Source organism: Clupea harengus, chromosome 11, assembly GCF_900700415.2.
Source record: "Clupea harengus chromosome 11, Ch_v2.0.2, whole genome shotgun sequence".
NCBI classification, from domain to species: domain Eukaryota; kingdom Metazoa; phylum Chordata; class Actinopteri; order Clupeiformes; family Clupeidae; genus Clupea; species Clupea harengus.
The window spans coordinates 7,813,148-7,832,164 of record NC_045162.1 but is presented as its reverse complement, the minus strand read 5'-3'; the positions used below and the strand labels follow the sequence as shown (position 1 = coordinate 7,832,164).

The window sequence follows — 19,017 nt, the reverse complement described above, 5'->3', positions numbered from 1 at the left end:
CTCTCTTCTACCAAGGCATTATATAGTTTCATTTCATGGTCCAACAATTTGAGCATTAGTTGAGAAGCTGCCCGCCAGACCGCCATCTTTGGTTTCAGCCCAGTAGTCTGGGCTGTCTGCTAAGACACAGACTTTTGTATGCAGAACATGTAAATGTCATAAACAAACAAACGAACAAAAACTAACACGTCCAGCTGGAGGAGATTAAGGGCCAAAGGTCGCTTGAGAAGAGGCAGGGGTTTGAAGAACACACAAGAGTTAAGACAAAGAAAGTGGATAACCCTGAACGCCTGTCTCCTCTACACCTTAAAGCCCTATGCTACACAAGCACTGCTGAATGTGCTACCGGCTGCTCTTCACAGTGCCAAGACCATTTCACAAAGTCCCTGCCATCTCAGTTGACTAGATAATCGTGGTGACTATATCCAAGACTAAAAGGTGCCACTTATCCAGATAAACAAGTCATCCTGCTTTGTGAAATGGCCCCTTGATCTTAACCTAAACTGATCCTTGGGTGACTTACTTCTTTATTCCTTTTTAATGCTCAAACCATTCATTTTCCCCCTCTTTCTGAACAGGATTTAGTGATTTTCTTTCCATTCAGTCATGGCTACAATATGTAAGACAACTCCCCATAGTGACTAATGAACTGTACTCTCTATGCTAAACAAGACGTCACCCATGAGTTCACCTTTGTGGCTTCATATCAGATATATACGATAACTAGCTACCTGGGTTCGATTAGGGTATGCCCATCTATCAGGTCCAAACGGGCCTCGAGTTACTGCAATTGAAATGTGCACTTGAAACATCACAAGGGCACGACAGTGGTCAGGGCGCAATCAACATTTGACTATCCAAAGCATGACCACACTCATCTTGCATAAAGCACTGTGCAGCCCTTAGGGCTGGGATCAAGGAAACAGAGATCAAAATGGGAAGAATAACAAATCAGCACCTGATATGACATGAAATGTAAATAGCCATCCCCCCCCTTCTAGGAAAACTTCCAGGATATCTATGACAGGTTAACCACTGTAAATATCAAGTCTGATATGAATGTAAGGGAAGGGTATAAGGATACGGTGAGTGAAACTAAAACCTGGCTAACACACCCCCACATGGCCTGTTCCTAGCAGTATCCGGTTTTTAACCTCCCTTAAGGGACTGGTGATGCAGCCTTCTGCAAACCTTATCTCAACAGGGTTTAATTGGTTTTATGTAAACATTCTTTCACTGAAGCAAATATGTACATACGCATGCTCACAAACAAACACCCACCCACAGACACACAAGCACACTGTTTTAAGCACACAGAGGACAAGACCAAGATGATACTTTTGCAATTATGCTAAGGCAACAGGTTAAAACCAAGTCCAAATTTGTCTCCTTGCGGACATGACACAGGTCCCATCTCTTGTTGTCACCGCAAATACAACAAACAAAGGTCAAGTGTCATGTGCAGGGAGAGTCCTGGGGGGGGGGGGGAGAAAACAATGATGTTGTTGTAAATCACACGCAGAGAGATACATTCAACGGTCTAATCTTTCCCACCACTGCCTTCCTCTAGAGAGAGAATATGTGCCCCAGAAAAAAAAAAAAAAAAAAAACCCAAACCAAATTGGTTTCACACAGGAAAATCCCCCACCCACACCCCCACACCACAGAGCAGTGTTTCTGTTCTTCTCACAGGAAGAGGCTAACGTAAGGGTGGGTGAACAAGGCAATAGCGTGAAAGAGCTTGGTCCTATAATGGCACTGCCAGTGCGTCCTGAATGGTGGGAGGCAATGGATGGTGGGAGCCATTTTGTCTTAGAGGGAAAAGGCAGGGGGGGTCTGAGAGGACCCCCCGTCTTCCTCTCTACCCAACACTACCACCAACCACGCTCCTGCTGCTACTCCCCACACACACACACACACACACACACACACACACACACACACACACACACACACACACACACACACACACACACACACACACACACACACACACACACACACACACACACACACACACACACACACGGAATCCTCAGTGGTCTGGTGTTTTCTTGCCCGCTGCGTTTGCCTGCTTTTCTTTTTTGGTGGAGGAGGACGTAGGGATGCGGGCGTCAGCTGGGGCAGCACTTTTGGGGGTTGGGTGAAGGCCCTCTTCCGTCCCGATGTTAACAGTGATGTTAGTGTACAGCTGCCTGTACTCGCGAGAGATGAGCTCGTAGTCCAGCGAGTTCATGCCGTCCAGTTTCCAGGTCTGCCGCGTCTTGGCCAGCATGTTAAACCTGCAGAGAAGGGAGAGGGAGGAGAGGGAAGGATGAAATATTGAAGACAGAGACAGAAATAAAGAGAAAAAGAATGGAAGACAGACATAAGAGGTGGACAGATTCACACAGGTATATAAGACAAAGAGATGGTAAAATACAGAGAGAAAGAAAGAGAGATTAAGAAAGACAGAACTGCTGAGTATGTCCCACTGAGTAACTTTTTACTGAACTGAAATTCAACGCGCGTGTAGCTGAACCTCACCCACACTGGCCAGACCACAAGCTTGTGCTATGAGTCACAAGAAAACACCCGGAAAGCCCCGGAACCTCACCTCTCTGGGTTCCGCTCGTTCCCCGTGTCCAGCTTGTGTTTGATCATTTTGTAGCGTCCTATGTTCACCGACGGACGCGAGATCGACATACCTCCCAGAGACACTCTGAATAAGAGAGAGGGAGCGGGGAAGAAGAGAAGATCAAGGAAAACAGAAGCGACTGACTCAGGGAACAGCCTGAGAGTACAGACACGCTTTGAAAGGGACTCTCTGTGAAACTTCAAATGGGAGTTCAAAGCGGATGCCATAGGCAGAGGGTAAATTAAAAATGAGGACATGGACGAAATTATCTTACAAAGATTTGAAAATAAAGATATATTTTTGGAGAGGACCCATCAGAGTTGTGTCCATTGTTTAGCCCTGACAGGTAGGTCATGTTATAATAATTATTATTATTCCTTTTACTAAAAGAAATTATATCTCAATATAATATATGACTGAAGGTTATCTTTATCAGGAAAAATCAGATCATCAAGCTTCTTCTGCAGTTTGGGCATGTGAAGTGCCTTCACATGGCGCACCAACACAAAGAAACTGACAACTGTACAGACAAGCCCTACATTTCCCAGCAAGCTCTACTGGGTGGGAGGAGCAGTCTCAGCACCTATGCATGCTCTATATGCAAGCTCTACTGGGTGGGAGGAGCAGTCTCAGCACCTATGCATGCTCTATATGCAAGCTCTACTGGGTGGGAGGAGCAGTCTCAGCACCTATGCATGCTCTATATGCAAGCTCTACTGGGTGGGAGGAGCAGTCTCAGCACCTATGCATGGATCCCTTTCATGGGGCGGCCATGAAACTAGACAGAAGGTCATGAAAACACCCCCCGACACATAGTGTGATCTATAGCTAAGTCTACCAGCATAACATTCCCAGAAGACCCTGTGCTTGTTTGGTGGCACATGACCTTGAGCACGGGGGCCAGGGCTGGGGTGTGTTGATGTAGATGCTGCTAAACCCGACCCCCTCCCCTCACTCACCTGATTCCAATGTCGTCGTCCTCGCCGCCCCAGCCCCAGTAGTTGTTGGGGAAACCGTTCATCCTCAGGTACTGCAAAGGGGTCAGGGCCGAGACGCCTCCGAAATACATCTTATATGGCAGCCTGCCAAGAGCACAGAGACACGGAGACAAGAGAACGTTAATTAAGTATGGACAGAGACACGAGTACGCTAATTAAGTATGGACAGATATGAGGAGACAAGAGAACGCTAATTAAGTATGGACAGATATGAGGAGACAAGAGAGCGCTAATTAAGTATGGACAGATATGAGGACAGGGTGAGAGGAGAAAGGGGGGGGACAGAATATGATGGAAAAGAAAGAGTGTGAGAGAGAAAGAAAGAAACAGTGAGAAATAAGAGACAGAAGAATAATAGCTTAATACACAGAAACACACAAAGGGACCTGCTAGGTGATGAAGTGTGAGTGATTAATCCCAATCAAACAAAAGACTTAAAAGGAGGCCTTCACCTTTTCCAGGACTAATAATTGTTTCTTAAACACACACGCCTGAATAGACCATGACGCAAGCCCACCTGCCTTTATCTTATTCACCCAATGTGCACATGCCGGAATCCGTTTCTTATCTACTGTGACTTACTCACGGACAAGACCAAGTGCATATGTGGGACTTGTCCTGTTTAAACAAGATGGCTCCATATTGGTTTTCCGGGTGAAGAATAAATACGGTCGGTTGAATGAGAAACAGTAATAAAAGTACAACTTCATGAAAGGTCTTCATGTCGAGATCAGAAAAGAGCCGACCTGAGAAATCGTTAAGCTAAATTGAAAAAGGACTTTGAGGAAAATGTATGAAATTGTTTGTAATTCCTGCACTCCTGCCATCCAAAGGGCCATGTCGCAGCGGTCTAGTGGGAACCGTGGTGAGGGAATGTGCCCGGCAAAAACTACTTCTCCCACAGCTCCCTGTAGCGATAAGCGCCCTCTCACATTCAACCAGTCTAAACACGCTCATGGCTTACTGGGCAGTGACCAAACATGAATCAGACTCGGGACACAAAGGCCATGCTCAGATTACACGGCTTAATGTGCGATTCCCATTTCCAGCTCAGATCCAATCTTTCCGCCTGGACGGCCCAAATGGGTGGTGGTAAGTGACCCACATCAATGGGGCCCAGAGACAGCTTGCATGGGCAGTGGAAGTCACATGCATGAGACACATGTGCCATCAACAGCAACATCAACAAAGCTGGTGAAAGGGAAAATTCACAGGACAGGTATCCATGTCCATCTATCCATACTCAATATACATCTATACATAGGAATGGTCCCCATATAACTGAGTGTGTGAATAGATAAATGAATAGATCAAACACAATTTGAAAAAAAAAAAACGTTGTCCCATGTTGGCAAAAAAAGGACCCTGGGCCCCGTTGCAATCTGAACACAGTCTAATGCCCTGTGAGGACTGGATGTCAGGCAGGTGGACAGACAAACATACACAGACTAACACACAAACGAGAAGCCTAAAAAGACACACTGACTTGTAGCCGAATTTGTCCATGGCTATAGCGGCGTGCTTCGGGACAGTTTCGCAGGTGTAGGAGTTGCGGTCGTCCTCGGGGATGAGGTCCACGTCATGGAAGAACAGGCAGTCCCAGTCCTCCTCGCGCATGGCTTCCCGGAAGCCCACATTCATCAGCTTTGCCCGATTAAAGGTGTAGTTCCCAGCCTATTCACACACAGACATGAAGCCCACATTCATCAGCTTTGCCCGATTAAAGGCGTAGTTTCCAGCCTATTCACACACAGAGACATGGGTGCACATGCCATACATAAAAACACATTAGGGATGCACCGATACCACTTTTTTACAAACCGATACGAGTATGAGTATTTTTATTCGTGTACTTGCCGATACCGAGTACCGATACCGATACTTCTTAGATTTGGTCTCCATGAAAGTGCAATTAATTTGGAGGCAGATTTTATTTTATCCTCTGCAGATTATGTCAAGCCTATAGTACAAAATTAACAGAAGGCTATCCCAAGCCAAAAATAAACAGAGCTTTCTGGTTTTAACACACAAAAAAAGCCTTCAAACAGATAATATCATCACATGAGACAAAATGCAAATATAACCAGATAAAGGCAATTCAATTTGCTGCATAGTTAACAACACAGTCTGCTTAACAAAAAGTGAACAGAACTATTACTGGATTAGCACAAGAGCACATTTCAGTTACAAAAGGATCAGAAGAATCTCCTGCTCAAGTACACAAACAATCACTTAACCTATGTGGCACAGTCTTTCTCTCTACCTCTCTCTCTGTGTGTGCGTGCGCGTTTTTTTCTTTTGCAAGACGTCAGTTAAGATTGGTTGCTTCGGTCTTGCGCCACTAGCATCAGTGAACTCTGTGTACTTAGCACTATGGTGTGTCTTCAGATGTTTAATCAAATTGCTTGTGTTAAACAAAGTACTTTCCTTCCCGCCCCTCCACACCGTAGCAGTGCAGATCTTACACTGTGCCTTACTCCTGTCGTCGTCATTTATCTTAAAATGAGCCCAAATTGCCGTTAAGGCAGCTCAACGGAATTGCTAATCGCTAACGAGATGCTAGCAGCTAAATTTAGCGAAACCTGTATACTGAAATACTTTGACACTATGACAAACTTTCCTAACACAGTCAAACATCAAGCAAATGCAACACAAGACGGCAAATAAGCTACTTACTAGTCTGGCAGAGAGTGGTAGGACAGGTAGGACAATAAATCACATTTTGTGTCAGCATAGCCCGGCCAGTTTGATGCAGTGAAATACTGATGAGTGGTATCGGTGCTTGGTATCGGCAATTCAAAACGAGTACGAGTACGAGTATTTTAACGAAGTATCGGCACCGATATCGGTATCGGTGCATCCCTAAAACACATCCATACATCAATTTATGCACACACACACACACACACACACACACACACACACACACGGAATCCTCAGTGGTCTGGTGTTTTCTTGCCCGCTGCGTTTGCCTGCTTTTCTTTTTTGGTGGAGGAGGACGTAGGGATGCGGGCGTCAGCTGGGGCAGCACTTTTGTATTTTCAAGCACACGCGTATTTTCAACTTGTGAATGTCAACCTATTACTGTCATACAAACACTTACTTAAATAGTAAATAACGGTGTTTGATCACAGATTAGTGATCACAAATGTGTATAAAAGGCTAAATTTGATCACATACTAGTACATTTGCAGACCTACATACTAATTCCATGCAATATTCCTGTAAATCCAAGTGAGCTCAGATGTAGTCAGTACTTGGGGCTAAAAAGCCTGAGGATTAGCTCTAATCCCAGCGAGGCTGATGAGAGGTAGGAGCCCCTGAGAGTTGAGACATGAAATAAAGGCAAGGGTTTTGTCCCCGCTGTAATCCTGTGTTATCAGTGTGTGTGTGTGTGTGTGTGTGTCCAAAGATCCTGGGCCTTTGATAGCTGTTTTCTGACGTTAAAACCCAACCCTTACATGTGGGGTAGGTATGTTATATCTCTCAACATAAGTTTGGGTTGGGATTTTGTGTTTGCCTTGTCTAAACAATACCTTGCTAACGTCATGCACCTTGGTACACAATGCGGACGCTAACGGAACATGCCAGAGAGAAGGCAAGTTATCAGAAGTCTCAGGGAACTCAACCAATGGAGAGCACTACTGTTATAATAAAAGAATAAAAGCAGAAAAAGAAGTACCGTATAGCACAGGATTCCATAGGGTTAGTGGGAGAACAATACAAGAATAACAGTATATAAGTGGCGTATAGCACAGGATTCCATAGGGTTAGTGGGAGAACAATACAAGAATAACAGTATATAAGTGGCGTATAGCACAGGATTCCATAGGGTTAGTGGGAGAACAATACAAGAATAACAGTATATAAGTACCGTATAGCACAGGATTCCATAGGGTTAGTGGGAGAACAATACAAGAATAACAGTACATAAGTACCGTATAGCACAGGATTCCATAGGTTAGTGGGAGAACAATACAAGAATAACAGTATGGGAACACAACTGGCACGCATCATGTGTCTGTATGCTGCAGTTGCCATGACTAATACCAGGGGGTGCTGTTGAGTCGATTTTGAAGCACCGTTGAGGCTCACAGTACAGGCTCACAGTACTGACTTGCAGCACTGATTTCCTCATCACTATTTAATCACTGCAGCATGGTTCTGAAGCGAGCTGCGACACGGCACTCGGCTGATAAGCTAAATGCGCTTGCCTACAGCGAGCGGCGATCACTGACATATCAGTAATTGTATACATTGGAGGGCTTTATGAAAAAGCACAGCGCAGAAATCAAGATTCCGAGATGGCCCTCCTGCTGATATGAGCGTGGGGGAGAGTTGGGGGGGGGTGTTAGCGGAGGTGTGCGACACTCTCTCTCTCACCTGGTGGATGATGTAAATGCCGTAATCGAGCTGTTGCCTCTGCAGGAAAGGGTGCACATGGTAGAGGAAGAACTTCAAGTGGTGTTCCCGGTTTCTGTGGGGGATGATTATGGCGGTGCGATGCTTGGCCTCACAGTCTGGGGGGCGATACCGACCTCCCCGCGTAACAAGTGGGTTCTTCCGCTCGACTCCAGACAGGGTCAAGCCCGAGGGGAAGGTGACGCGGATTGGTCCGCCTGGGCAGACAGAACCAGGAGAGGAGAGAAAAAGAAAAAAACAACATCATCATTAGGCATAGCACAAGCTTGAAATAACCCAAGTTTGCCTTAAGGGAATGGTAGCACATTAAGGCTGCATGATGTAATGTGAAGCAACTTGTAGAACTACTGCTGGCTGCTTGCAGAAAGGCACAGCTCAGGATACAATTATTCTAAAATAGAACCAAGGAAGGCTACTAGACTGACTAAAAGAGAAGATATGGACATTTCCTGTAAAAGCAAACACAGAACCGGATCTAGGGGAGAAGAGCAGGGACCTCTCTTGTGTAAACACTCATTCGTTAGAAACGCTATTTGATGACAGATGGCATTCTAACCTCTGAAGTCACTTTAAAAAGGGCAATCATTAGTCCCTTCTCTACAACACCCTCCTTTAACCAACTGTGTGCGTAAGGTACCGCGTTCTGTACACTTCACTCTATTGGCACAGAGAAACCTAGGCAACAGGAAAAGGGAGTTCCAGGAATGGGGAGAGGGAGCCATGTTTGGCGATCTAAGATAACACAAGGGCCGGGACAAACACGGAAAATCAAAGACACAAGAACACCAGGGTGGGAAAGAAACGACAACAGTGAGAGTTTAAGATCTGAGAGGATAGGAGTGGACACCCTGACCTGGGTTACAGAGAGGGCCCAAACATAAGGGTGTGACGTTGAGTTGAACTCACCAATGAGGGGAGACTTTCTGGGGCAGTAGGGAAGGTCCTCTCTGGCTGCACTCCGGGCCGGGGCTGAGAGGTTGGCGTACACGTCCCCTCCGCTGGTGCCGTTGTGCCCGTGTGGGGGAGACGCGGTGTGCTCTGTCTTCCGGAAGATTCGGAAGAAGTACGACACCCTCCGCTGGTTGCCCTCCCGCGACAGCAGCGCCATGACGACCAGCTGCACGGCCAGTAACATCACCAGGTAGCGCCATTTGGACTGTAGCGTGACCATGGCAACCGCCTGCAGGGATCGATTGGGTACGATGCCGCGCTTGGCTCGTTATTTCTTTTTTTTTTTTTAAGAGTCTGTGTGTGTGAGGAGGAGGTTGGAGTGACTCTGCAATGAAAGAACGAGGCACTCGCTCTACGGTGGTCTCATTCCTCTGAGGGAAGCTTCATGTCCACTTAAAACAAAAAAAAGTCCAGACGGTGGAAAAGAACCCCCCCCAAAAAAAAACTCCCTAGTTATTTAAAAAAAAAATATGTATATATAAAATCAACTGCTAACTGCACTGGCAGATGGTATGTATCCTGCTGTCAAGAGGGGGGGGGGGGGGATTGCAAGAGAATGTAAACTCTTTGAATAGGGACAGAGTTAAGGTCGAGGCCTTGGAATGTAAACCTTTTGGGTTAGAAAAGAAAAGAATTGACAGCAGATCCAAAAGGCACTTGGGGGGGGGGCGGGGGGGGGGCTGTGATAAGAAGTTAAGAAATGTTGACTCTGTAGGATTCCAGTTGCTGTGGAAGGTGCCGTTTCTGTTTCTGTTAGGCTCTGGGTGTGTTAGTGTTGCAGCGGAGCAGGCTCAAGCTTCCACCTGACGCAAGTCTTTCACCTCCGTTCCAGTTTCATCCTGAGGCCTGGCTGATTATCTGTCACAAACCCTCTGAGGAGACTCGGTGCATTTCACGAAGACGAGAGTCTTTTCCTGGGCATCGTCCATGTTAAAGCCACATCTCTCCACGGCCAGGAGTTGTGGTAACTCAGCTGTCTACTCTTGGCCGCTGTCCAAGAGTCTAGCTGAAGTAACTGTGTGTGAGAGAGTGTGTGTGTGTGTGTGTTTTGAACATGTGTGTGAAGGAAAAGAAAGACCTGGAAAAAAGGAGGAGAGGTACTATCCAATACCCACAGCTATTGTTCAATGCTGTCGCCGTCTAAGTGTAGGGTCCACTAAACCAGACGGACGAGGTCGGGGACAGAGTCATGGGTTTCCCGTCTAGAAGAGAAAAAAAAAAAAGGAATAGGAAGGTTAAGGCTAGTTGCTCAATCGGACAGGTGGAGTACAGAAAACAGAAAACCTATTCCCATTCCTGTTTACCCAAACACAAAGATTTAAAGATGCAGTGTGTAGTTGTTAGTGGCATCTATTAGTGGAAATGGAAAATAGTATTCATAACTATGTTTTCATTAGTGTATAATTACCTGTAACTATGAATCGTTGCGTTTTCGTTAGCTTAGAGCCCTTTGTATCTACATAGGGAGTGGGTCCTCTTCCATGTTGCACCACCATGTTTCTAACCTCACCACTAGATGCCACTAAAGACTACACTTTGTACCTTTAAAGCAACATTACACAACAATTTGCCACTTTCTGAGGTATGTTTTTTATGAGCAACTACTTTTGGCATCATCTTCAAATGAATTTTGATGGATAGGGCTGCAACAATATCCGCATTACTGCCATACCGCGGTACTAAGAGGCGAACAGCTGTGTTGAGCCGGTCACCGGCAATAGCGTCCTAACAGCTTTTTTTCCCGCCTTGTCTGAGAGTGCAGCCATCCGGATGTAGCTTGGTCTGTGGTCTACAAGCATCCATTTGGAAAAGGATGACGTCCACAGCAGCACACACGTCATAGTAACCTTCTGGTTGACTGACCACAAATTTGCTTGGAAAACACAAATTTAAATATGTACTGCATTCTAATAAATGTGAGATGTAACATTTAACTTTAAGTGGCTGTTTCGTTCGTGTTTGCATCCAATTTACATCTACTACACATCATAGCAACGTTAACAGACAAGCCATGCAGAAGTAGTCTTTTTTAACTATGCATCATCATCACCACCCACCACCACCCATTCAGATGAGCAGTCTTATCTGAAGGGCGTTCCCCCATAATCTCCTGACAGCCAGCGGTAACAGCTTGTGTTTGTTTTCATCCCTGCCTGAGTGCCACAACTCAAGTGCTTGGGTAGGATCAAGTCTGGAAGCGGGCGGTGGTAGAGGGGGGGGGGTTTCAACATGGCCACCTTCCCAGACTCAAGAACCCACTGGCCATGACTGGAGGAACGCAATCGACCAACCCAGAGGGGGCTCTCTCTCTTTCTCTCTCTCTCTACTCTCACTCTGGGCTTTTGCTGTGCTGCTGTTGCAGACTGTTGCCTAGCTGTGAGGCCCTCCTCTGGTTCCCATCGCCCCTCTCTGCAGCTCTCCCCACACAACCCCTACTCACCCCCCCCAATCCCCCCCCCCCTCCACATGATCAACCACTACTCGCACCCCCCTCCACATGATCGGCCGTGCCGTGTCGGAAGAGGCCAAGGATCCAGTGCATCTGTGCTTACGAATCAATTAGTGCTCATTAAAGCTGCCATACTCAGACCCGCTAATCCTAATCCTACGAGCAGCGCTGGGATTGGAAGTTTACATGATAGAGAGACAGAGAGAATGCATAGAGAGGCACTACAGGATGTGGAGAAATGGTGTGAGTGACGGCAAAAGCTAGAGTGAGCTAGTGTGTGTGTGTGTGTGTGTGTGTGTGTGTGTGTGTGCGTGCTAGTGTGTGTCTGTGTGTGTGAGAATGGGAAAACAGTGAAATGAAGTGCATATTTAAAAGCATCACTGTACATCTGTGAACCCATTTGAGCATTTCTGCCTTATCCCCTAGTCAATCCAACACATACTAACAGGAAACTGGTTCATTAAGCACAGCTCATTAAGATGGAGATGAAGAGAGAGAGAGAGAGAGAGAGAGAAGAGAAGAGAAGAGAAGAGAGATAAAAACAGAAAGATAAAAACAGAAAGATGAAGTTGGAGAGACAGAACAGCAGACATGGGAAAGAAAGGGAGGAAAAAGTGCACAAGAAAAAAAAAAAAAGGCAGAAAAAAAAAGGCCAGAAAGGGCAGGAGAGTGATCAAGGACAACGGGAGAAGAGAGCGAGAGAGAGAGAGAGACAGACAGACAGACAAACAGATAAAGCTGGCAGGAAAAATTGAGGGAGAGACAGACAGAGAAAAGGGAGGGAGGGAGGGGAAGGGGAGGGGAGGAAAGCATGCTGGGAAAAAGCCAGAGCTAATGACTCCTTTTTGTGGTTGGAAATGAGAGCAGATGGAGGGCTGACCCTTTAGAGCCGTCGCTCGCTCTCTCCTTCCTCTCCTCCCTCTCTCCTTCAGAGCTGTCGCTCCCTCTCTTCTTCCTTTCCTCCCTCTCTCCTTCCTCCAATAAAAGACCACTTATGTGCACCGAAAGACAGCCCTTGCTACACTTGAACATAGTGTGTGTGAGGGAGTGGAGGGATGTGGGGGTTGACACAACTTAAGAGTCACACACACACACACACACACACACTTCACTATCCATCAGTTAGGTAAATAATAACAACAACACATAACAATAAAGGCTTTATAGGCAAGTCTCGCCACTTGGCAGCCATACAGACACTAAAAGCACATCAAAATCATGCGATTCCGAGTTTAAATCTGGCATTAACAGCATGTTCAGGTGAGGCATCAGTTATGCCATTTCCAACAACATGGTTGGCTCTTTATAATACAGGGTAGGACATCCAATTGCTTATAGGCCATGTTTTGCATTACAGATTTCCCCCTCTGTAGACCAACCTAAAGCACCTGGAGAACCAGAGATCCTGAAGCTCGAGTTACAACACTGTTTCATAAGGCATCTTTTTTTCAGCGCGCGCCAGTGTGTGTGTGTGTGTGGTGTGTGTGTGACTGAACGCTGCTGCAATGAAAAGCTGCTCCAACAAAAGGCAAAACAGAACGGAAAGCAAAAGGAGGAGAGAGGTGGTGGAGGGGAGGAAAGAAATATGTTGCTGCTGATGCTGTTCTCTCTTTCTCAGTCTATTCACTTCTCTCTCTTTTCTCTTAATCCCCACATTTTTTCCTCCCCTCTCTTTTCTTCTGTCCCCCCCCTCTGCATCTCATCACCATCCGTCCCTCTACCTCTCTCTCATTTCTGGGCACAGTCAGAATTCAAAGCAGCAGCACAGGCATGACTAACGCTGGTCGTCTTGCCAAGACAAATATCTGCGCCGCTGTCCCCTCCTTCCTCCCTCCTCGTCCTCCTCCTTCTCTGCACTCACCACAGGCTGCAAGGCCTTTGTCAGAGAGCACATGCTATAAATGGGACAGCCTCCACTGCCTGGGGTCATTAATATTACACACACACACACACACACACACACACACACACACACACACACACACACACACACACACACACACACACACACACACACACACACACACACACACACACACACACACACACACACACACACACACACACACACACACACACACACACAAACTGTGTGGAGAGTGTGTTGGGACAGAAGACTTGGCATGATAGAAGGACAAAAGAAAAGACTGCTAGCCAAATGGCTCGGTCATATTTATAGATCTTTATCTGGCAAGCGCCTGCGGGCCTGCATGTTGGATGTAAGAGATATAATAAGAGCTTTACCTGATAGATAAATAAATAAATAAATAATAATAATTTTTTTTTTTTTAAATCACAACTCCCTGCCACAGGCCGCCCAGGCTCAAATCCCCACCCGCCCTGCATGGTGGGCCTCAGGACCAACAACCGGACCTCGGTGGGCCAAAAAAGTAGGCAGGACAGAGGTGGGCTATGTGGGGCAAGGTTGAGCTGCAAAAGCCTCATTACACCACCCATATACACAGACAGCCCAGGAGGAGAGCAGACTGGCTGGCCTTCATGTGAAGGAGAAAAAGGAGACGAGGCAGGCTGGACATCAACAGTTGATAAACGACCGGCCTGCGTTTGGGTAAACAGGAAAGACAGATCCAGCAGCACGCACAGAAACATTCAGCATTTCGAAGTAATGTGTATCAGAAAAGGGGGGAGAGAGAGGGAAACGCAGACTTAAGAGTTGGAGGTCTTACGAAACACTGCGGAAGGCATGCAGGGAGGGGGATGGGAGGTGGGGGTTGGTGAAGAGAAATGTGGAATATTTGAAAACATCTGGAAAGCGTCGCTGAGATTTCTGAAGCAGGGGGGAGAAGAGAGATGGTAGGTCCTGAGGTGTGGGGGCAAAGAACGATGAACATAAAGCCAAAGGGAAGAGAGGCTGAAACAACCAGACAGAAAGAGAGAGAAAGAGACCAAAGAGAGAGAGAGAGAAACAAAGATAGAGACAGAGACCAGAGAGAGAGAGAGAGACCAAAGAGAGAGAAGCAAAGAGGAAGCAGGAGACAAGCTGCTGTAGAAGAGACTGAACACAGCCTGGTGGTTCTGAACTGTGCCAGGGGGGGGTAAACTCGAGGGCAGTAAGCAAGAACCGCTCGAGCCCCCCCCCCGCCCACGGCCAACCCTTACCACCGTGACTGACCTCGTCTGGGTCATGTGTCAAAGGCACATCTGTCAGCCTAAGCATCTCCCGGACTTTGCCATCTCCGCAAATCCACTTATACACATCTCCATACTGCAGTGCAGCGAGCACATGCGAGGGGAATGCACCACAACGGAATCACATGGCACAGCAAAAAAGGAGGAAGGAAAGGAATGAATGGGGTGTGAGTGTGTGAGCCAAAGCCACGCAGGCACGGTGAGAAGCGTCTGTTAAGCCCCTGCAGGTCTGCACTCAGGACCGCCAGAGGCTCTAGCGACAAGGGACAAGTCCGAGCCCGCCGCCAGCACAAGAAGCTTTCGCAACTTTCACTGGGGCTGAAATCCTCTAAGAGATCCGCTTATGGTGTCGCAAAGCATCTTGCACTAACCCTACAGCCAGACACCAAATGGGACTCGTGTATATATATTTGTATTTCTTCCTTTAAGAGGAAAGACTCGATCACAGCCATCTGGTGCTTAAATGTTAAACTTAAAGTGGTTAAATGCAGTAAGTCCAAATATTTCACAGCTCCATCTGTTTCTGTTACTCAAAGCAGTCTTTGGAGGATTTCTGCGCAGAAGAGTTCTGAAAATCTTGTCAGTGTCACTCTGCTGATGAGCTCACTAAGGACACAAACGCTCTCTCAGTTTCCATAGACTGAGTGGCATGCAGCCTAACTCAGAGACGTGCATTCAAAACCAATGTGGTTTACAGCATGTTCTATTCCACTGTGGTCAATTATTCCAGGCTGTTAGCCTAAGTATTTCCTCTTCTTCTTCTGTCATACTCACCCCCCCCCCCCCCATTGATGTTCACACAGTGCATCTCAGTCAGTCAGTCATTAGCTTAAATATCACTCTTCCGCAATTCTGGCCAGTGAAACATTCTGTGAAAGTTCTCAAGGTGACCGCACACAAAAGGTATAAGATAGGGAATCACCTCTACAGTCAAGCATGACCATGAATAAAGGCACTGGCATTGCAGAGTGGAAAGACCAAGTGAACCAATAGATTCAGAAACATCAATAGGCTGTGTTCAGACACATAACACTCCACACCATCTCAAGAGCAAAATATTCAAGTTGCATCAACTTGTATATGGATACATCCCAAATGCTCACAGGCAGAGTAGAGTGATTCAACTTGTGACGGTAGCAGTGACAGACTGAAGAGGTAATCTCACCTGACAGCGTTCGAGAAGTGCAGACACGCAGAAATCCCCTTTTCATTTCCACATGTCATCTGTGATAGAAATGACATGGAGTCAGCATGGCCAGAGCCTCAGGCCCTTTGTGGTGAACCTGTAGGCCTCTGTTTCTACACACAAAGAGTGAATTCGGGCGGCACTGTTTACTATCCAACGACCGCTCAAAACATTCTCTCGTTTACGGAGAGATAAAAGCTTTACAGAGGGCTAATGTAAATGTAGAGCCCCACACCCATGTGGCACAGGGCTGCATCCTGGAATCTAGTCGGGTGTGGAGTTGACCTCTGTAGCCAGCTTACGTTTGAAGTACTTTCTACTAACAGGTTTTGACAAATTGTTGTCTACGCAGGTTCAGTGAACATGAAACCGACTGGAGGGCACGCCTTGCACAGCGGACTTCTAAACTGAGGATTTCATAACCACATCTGAGGGAAAAACAAGTGCTCCCTCACCCTTAATGGCTTTTTCTCTGACATTGGCTCTTGTGTGTATGTAGCCTGAGAAACACATGAGAAATGCAAATACTTTCCATTTAAAAATAACAAACAAACACGGCACCACCGGGAGTCAGCCTCACCATGGAAACGCACCAGCTGCTTTAGATCCCATGGGGGTTGGCGCTAGGGGTGGTTTTAGTTCTCATGACTTCCCATTAAAACAAACCTCCCTCCCCCCTTTCTGAAAATTGGGAGTGCAAAGAATGTCCTAACTTGCTACCCTCACCGGCGTGGGGTTAAGGTTTCTGTTCATTGTATTGCTAATGTCTATATTTAATGTTGATGTTACACCTCCTTTTTCTGGCAATGTTGTTCCTGTCTTGCATTGCAACCTGGAGTCATACACTGCCACCATGGCCACAAGCAATGCTTGGCTACGTATCCAAGCAGTAGGGTCCAGAGGGAGAAGGGGGGGCGGAGAGTGCAACAAACAAGATGTCAAACATACATGTACATCGACAAACACGAGCAAACAACATTGCTCATGAGGGATTGAAACGGACCTAAAACACAGCGCAAAGGCACAGGCACGACGTGTTAAGCAAGGACACAGGCGGCCTTCAGGCTCCTATCGCACACACCCAGGCAGAACTCGCTAAACTGAGGTAATCAGTCACACACTCATTTACATTCCCAGCTCAAACAAACAAATACAAAAAAGTAATTGCTGAATGATAGAACTTTGATTTTTAGGGGTCTCAAACAAATCATAATAATTCATTTCATTCAACTTAGCACAAGAAATGGGCAACCTGGAGCAAGGCCCTAGTCTAGCCTGTGGAAACGTTTGGACTTTATGTCTCTATTTTGGTTCCACAGATCCAGGTATGACATCCAGCCCACCTATGTGTACTTTTCACTCTAATTTTGTTGACCGTGGGAGCACCTTTCATCAAGCTTGGAAGATCAGGTTTCCTTCTTTCAGCCAAACACCTGAATCCTTCAAGATTTTTGCCTTGGTTACAGCTTATTAAGAGTGCCAATACAATCCAATCCTTTTGTCCACAAGAGCTTGATTTCATCAAGCCATAGAATTAATTTAAGTGAGGTTGCCTACATTTCCTCATCAGCTTGATTAATCCAATTCACCCACAGAAAGATGGATTGGAGGACCCAACTGCATTACACGTTCCTTGGTATTTATTAGAAAAGAAGGTAAAGACATTAATCAGGAATATCAAAGTCACACTCAACAAGAAAGTTCATGTTCACTTACTCAACCCTAGCTACCCCTACCCTGGCAACACCAGCACTGCCTGAACCAATAAATAAATAAATAAGCATGTTTAAAAATTAAACCCATGAGTTGAAGCACCTGTTAGTCAAAGGGGAGATATTTAGTTTGAAGCATCTGTTCAGAGGGAATACGCTTGTCTTAGCTACTGTGCCTGCTGTGTGGATACAGTGGTTGAATGTGATATCCAAAAGGGACCTCATTAGATGTTTTGTGTCGCGGTGCAACGGATTTTTTTTGCACGGTACTGAAAACAACTCACAGCAGACTATATGGGCCTACTGGTACAAGATCAGGGTAGGCTTCACAGGGTTACTGTACAAGACCACATCACAATTACCGTTATAATAGTGCCCTCAACCCAAGTGTTTCACATTGCTTGTAGCATACCAAACAAAAAACGAGGGCTCGTTGCTATGTTCAAATACAGGGAAGTCAGCACTCTGACATTCACTAAGAATTTAGCATAGGTTGCTGTATGGATGCGGTTAGGAGACAAATCTGACCACCTGTTATTGAACAGTGCACACCTTGGTCAATCACCAACTGACGACTATGGAGAACCTGTAGACAGATTGAAGTGCGATTTACGAGTAAAGACCCCCAGGATTTGTCAAATGCAAAGTTTTTTCAACAACTATTCAGTCATTCCATGAATTTTCTTGGCTTATCTAGTCAGTGAAAACGTACCTTCGTTGCTGAGTGAGGATATAGATATTTGTTTTATCATCATTATTATTATTATTATTATTATGTAGCTAACCATCGTTACATTTTGGACACATGTGATATAACGTTACCCTACGCCCCAACATGGTCTAGATAGAGGAGGTTCTCAACGACAAAATATCGCTTTCGTAAGCAAAACTAAGTTACTTAAATTAATGTGGGTACTCCAGACCACAAACAAAAAATTGTCTCTACGCTAACGTAAAACTAACAAACCTTAGTCATTCCAAAGTTCACCTCAGCTACCAGCAAACATTAACGATCCATCATTATTAACACAATAGCATACAATTGCTTGATGTTAATATGATGTGGTCAAGAAATTCTTTTCACGTTAGTTGTAAAACTTTCGTTTATTTCGAGCATGTTTTCGGCAGACAGTGCTAGTTGGAAACTAGACTCACATTGATCTCAAACAAAAACCAAAGGACAAGAAATAGCTAGCCAACGCTAGGATATGGCAACTAACGTTAACGTTATGATCATAGATGTGTAGCCTAGCGAGCTAGCGGAGTTCAAGTCGTTCCAGCCCGCGATGAGAACAAGCTAGGGATATAAAACTATGGCAGCAAGCTCACTGAAGACAAAATTAGCCATTTTATTTTCCCGATCAATACAAAAATTGGCCTCCCTGACCTCACCACTTACCCGATGATAGTCGTCCTCCTAAGTACCGTGGGTACTCCTCAGCACAGTTACCGCTACAGCTCCTACTACTACTGGAGTTGAAAGGCGCAGCTCCACCACTTGAGCACAGGAAGTGATGTATGATACTTCTTGT

At 45.9% G+C, this 19,017-nt stretch overlaps 1 protein-coding gene across 2 annotated transcripts; it reads right to left on the bottom strand.

The window, feature by feature from the left end:
- Positions 1-530: 530 nt before the first annotated feature.
- On the bottom strand, positions 531-19,015 carry si:dkey-199f5.8 (beta-1,4-galactosyltransferase 3). 2 transcript variants are annotated; one of them, XM_031575697.2, is made up of 8 exons: positions 18,885-19,015; positions 8,944-10,190; positions 7,999-8,234; positions 5,102-5,289; positions 3,577-3,699; positions 2,597-2,701; positions 2,029-2,282; positions 531-1,932 (listed from the first exon to the last, which is right to left on the bottom strand). In XM_031575697.2, the coding sequence occupies exons 2-7, from the start codon at positions 9,206-9,208 to the stop codon at positions 2,036-2,038; spliced, it is 1,164 nt and encodes a 387-aa protein (XP_031431557.1). In that variant the 5' UTR covers positions 9,209-10,190; positions 18,885-19,015; the 3' UTR covers positions 531-1,932; positions 2,029-2,035. The 2 variants fall into 2 exon arrangements, with proteins under 2 accessions (XP_031431557.1, XP_031431558.1); XM_031575698.2 differs by lacking the exon at positions 531-1,932 and adding an exon at positions 15,753-15,811 and having other exon boundaries at positions 1,959-2,282.
- Positions 19,016-19,017: the final 2 nt, after the last annotated feature.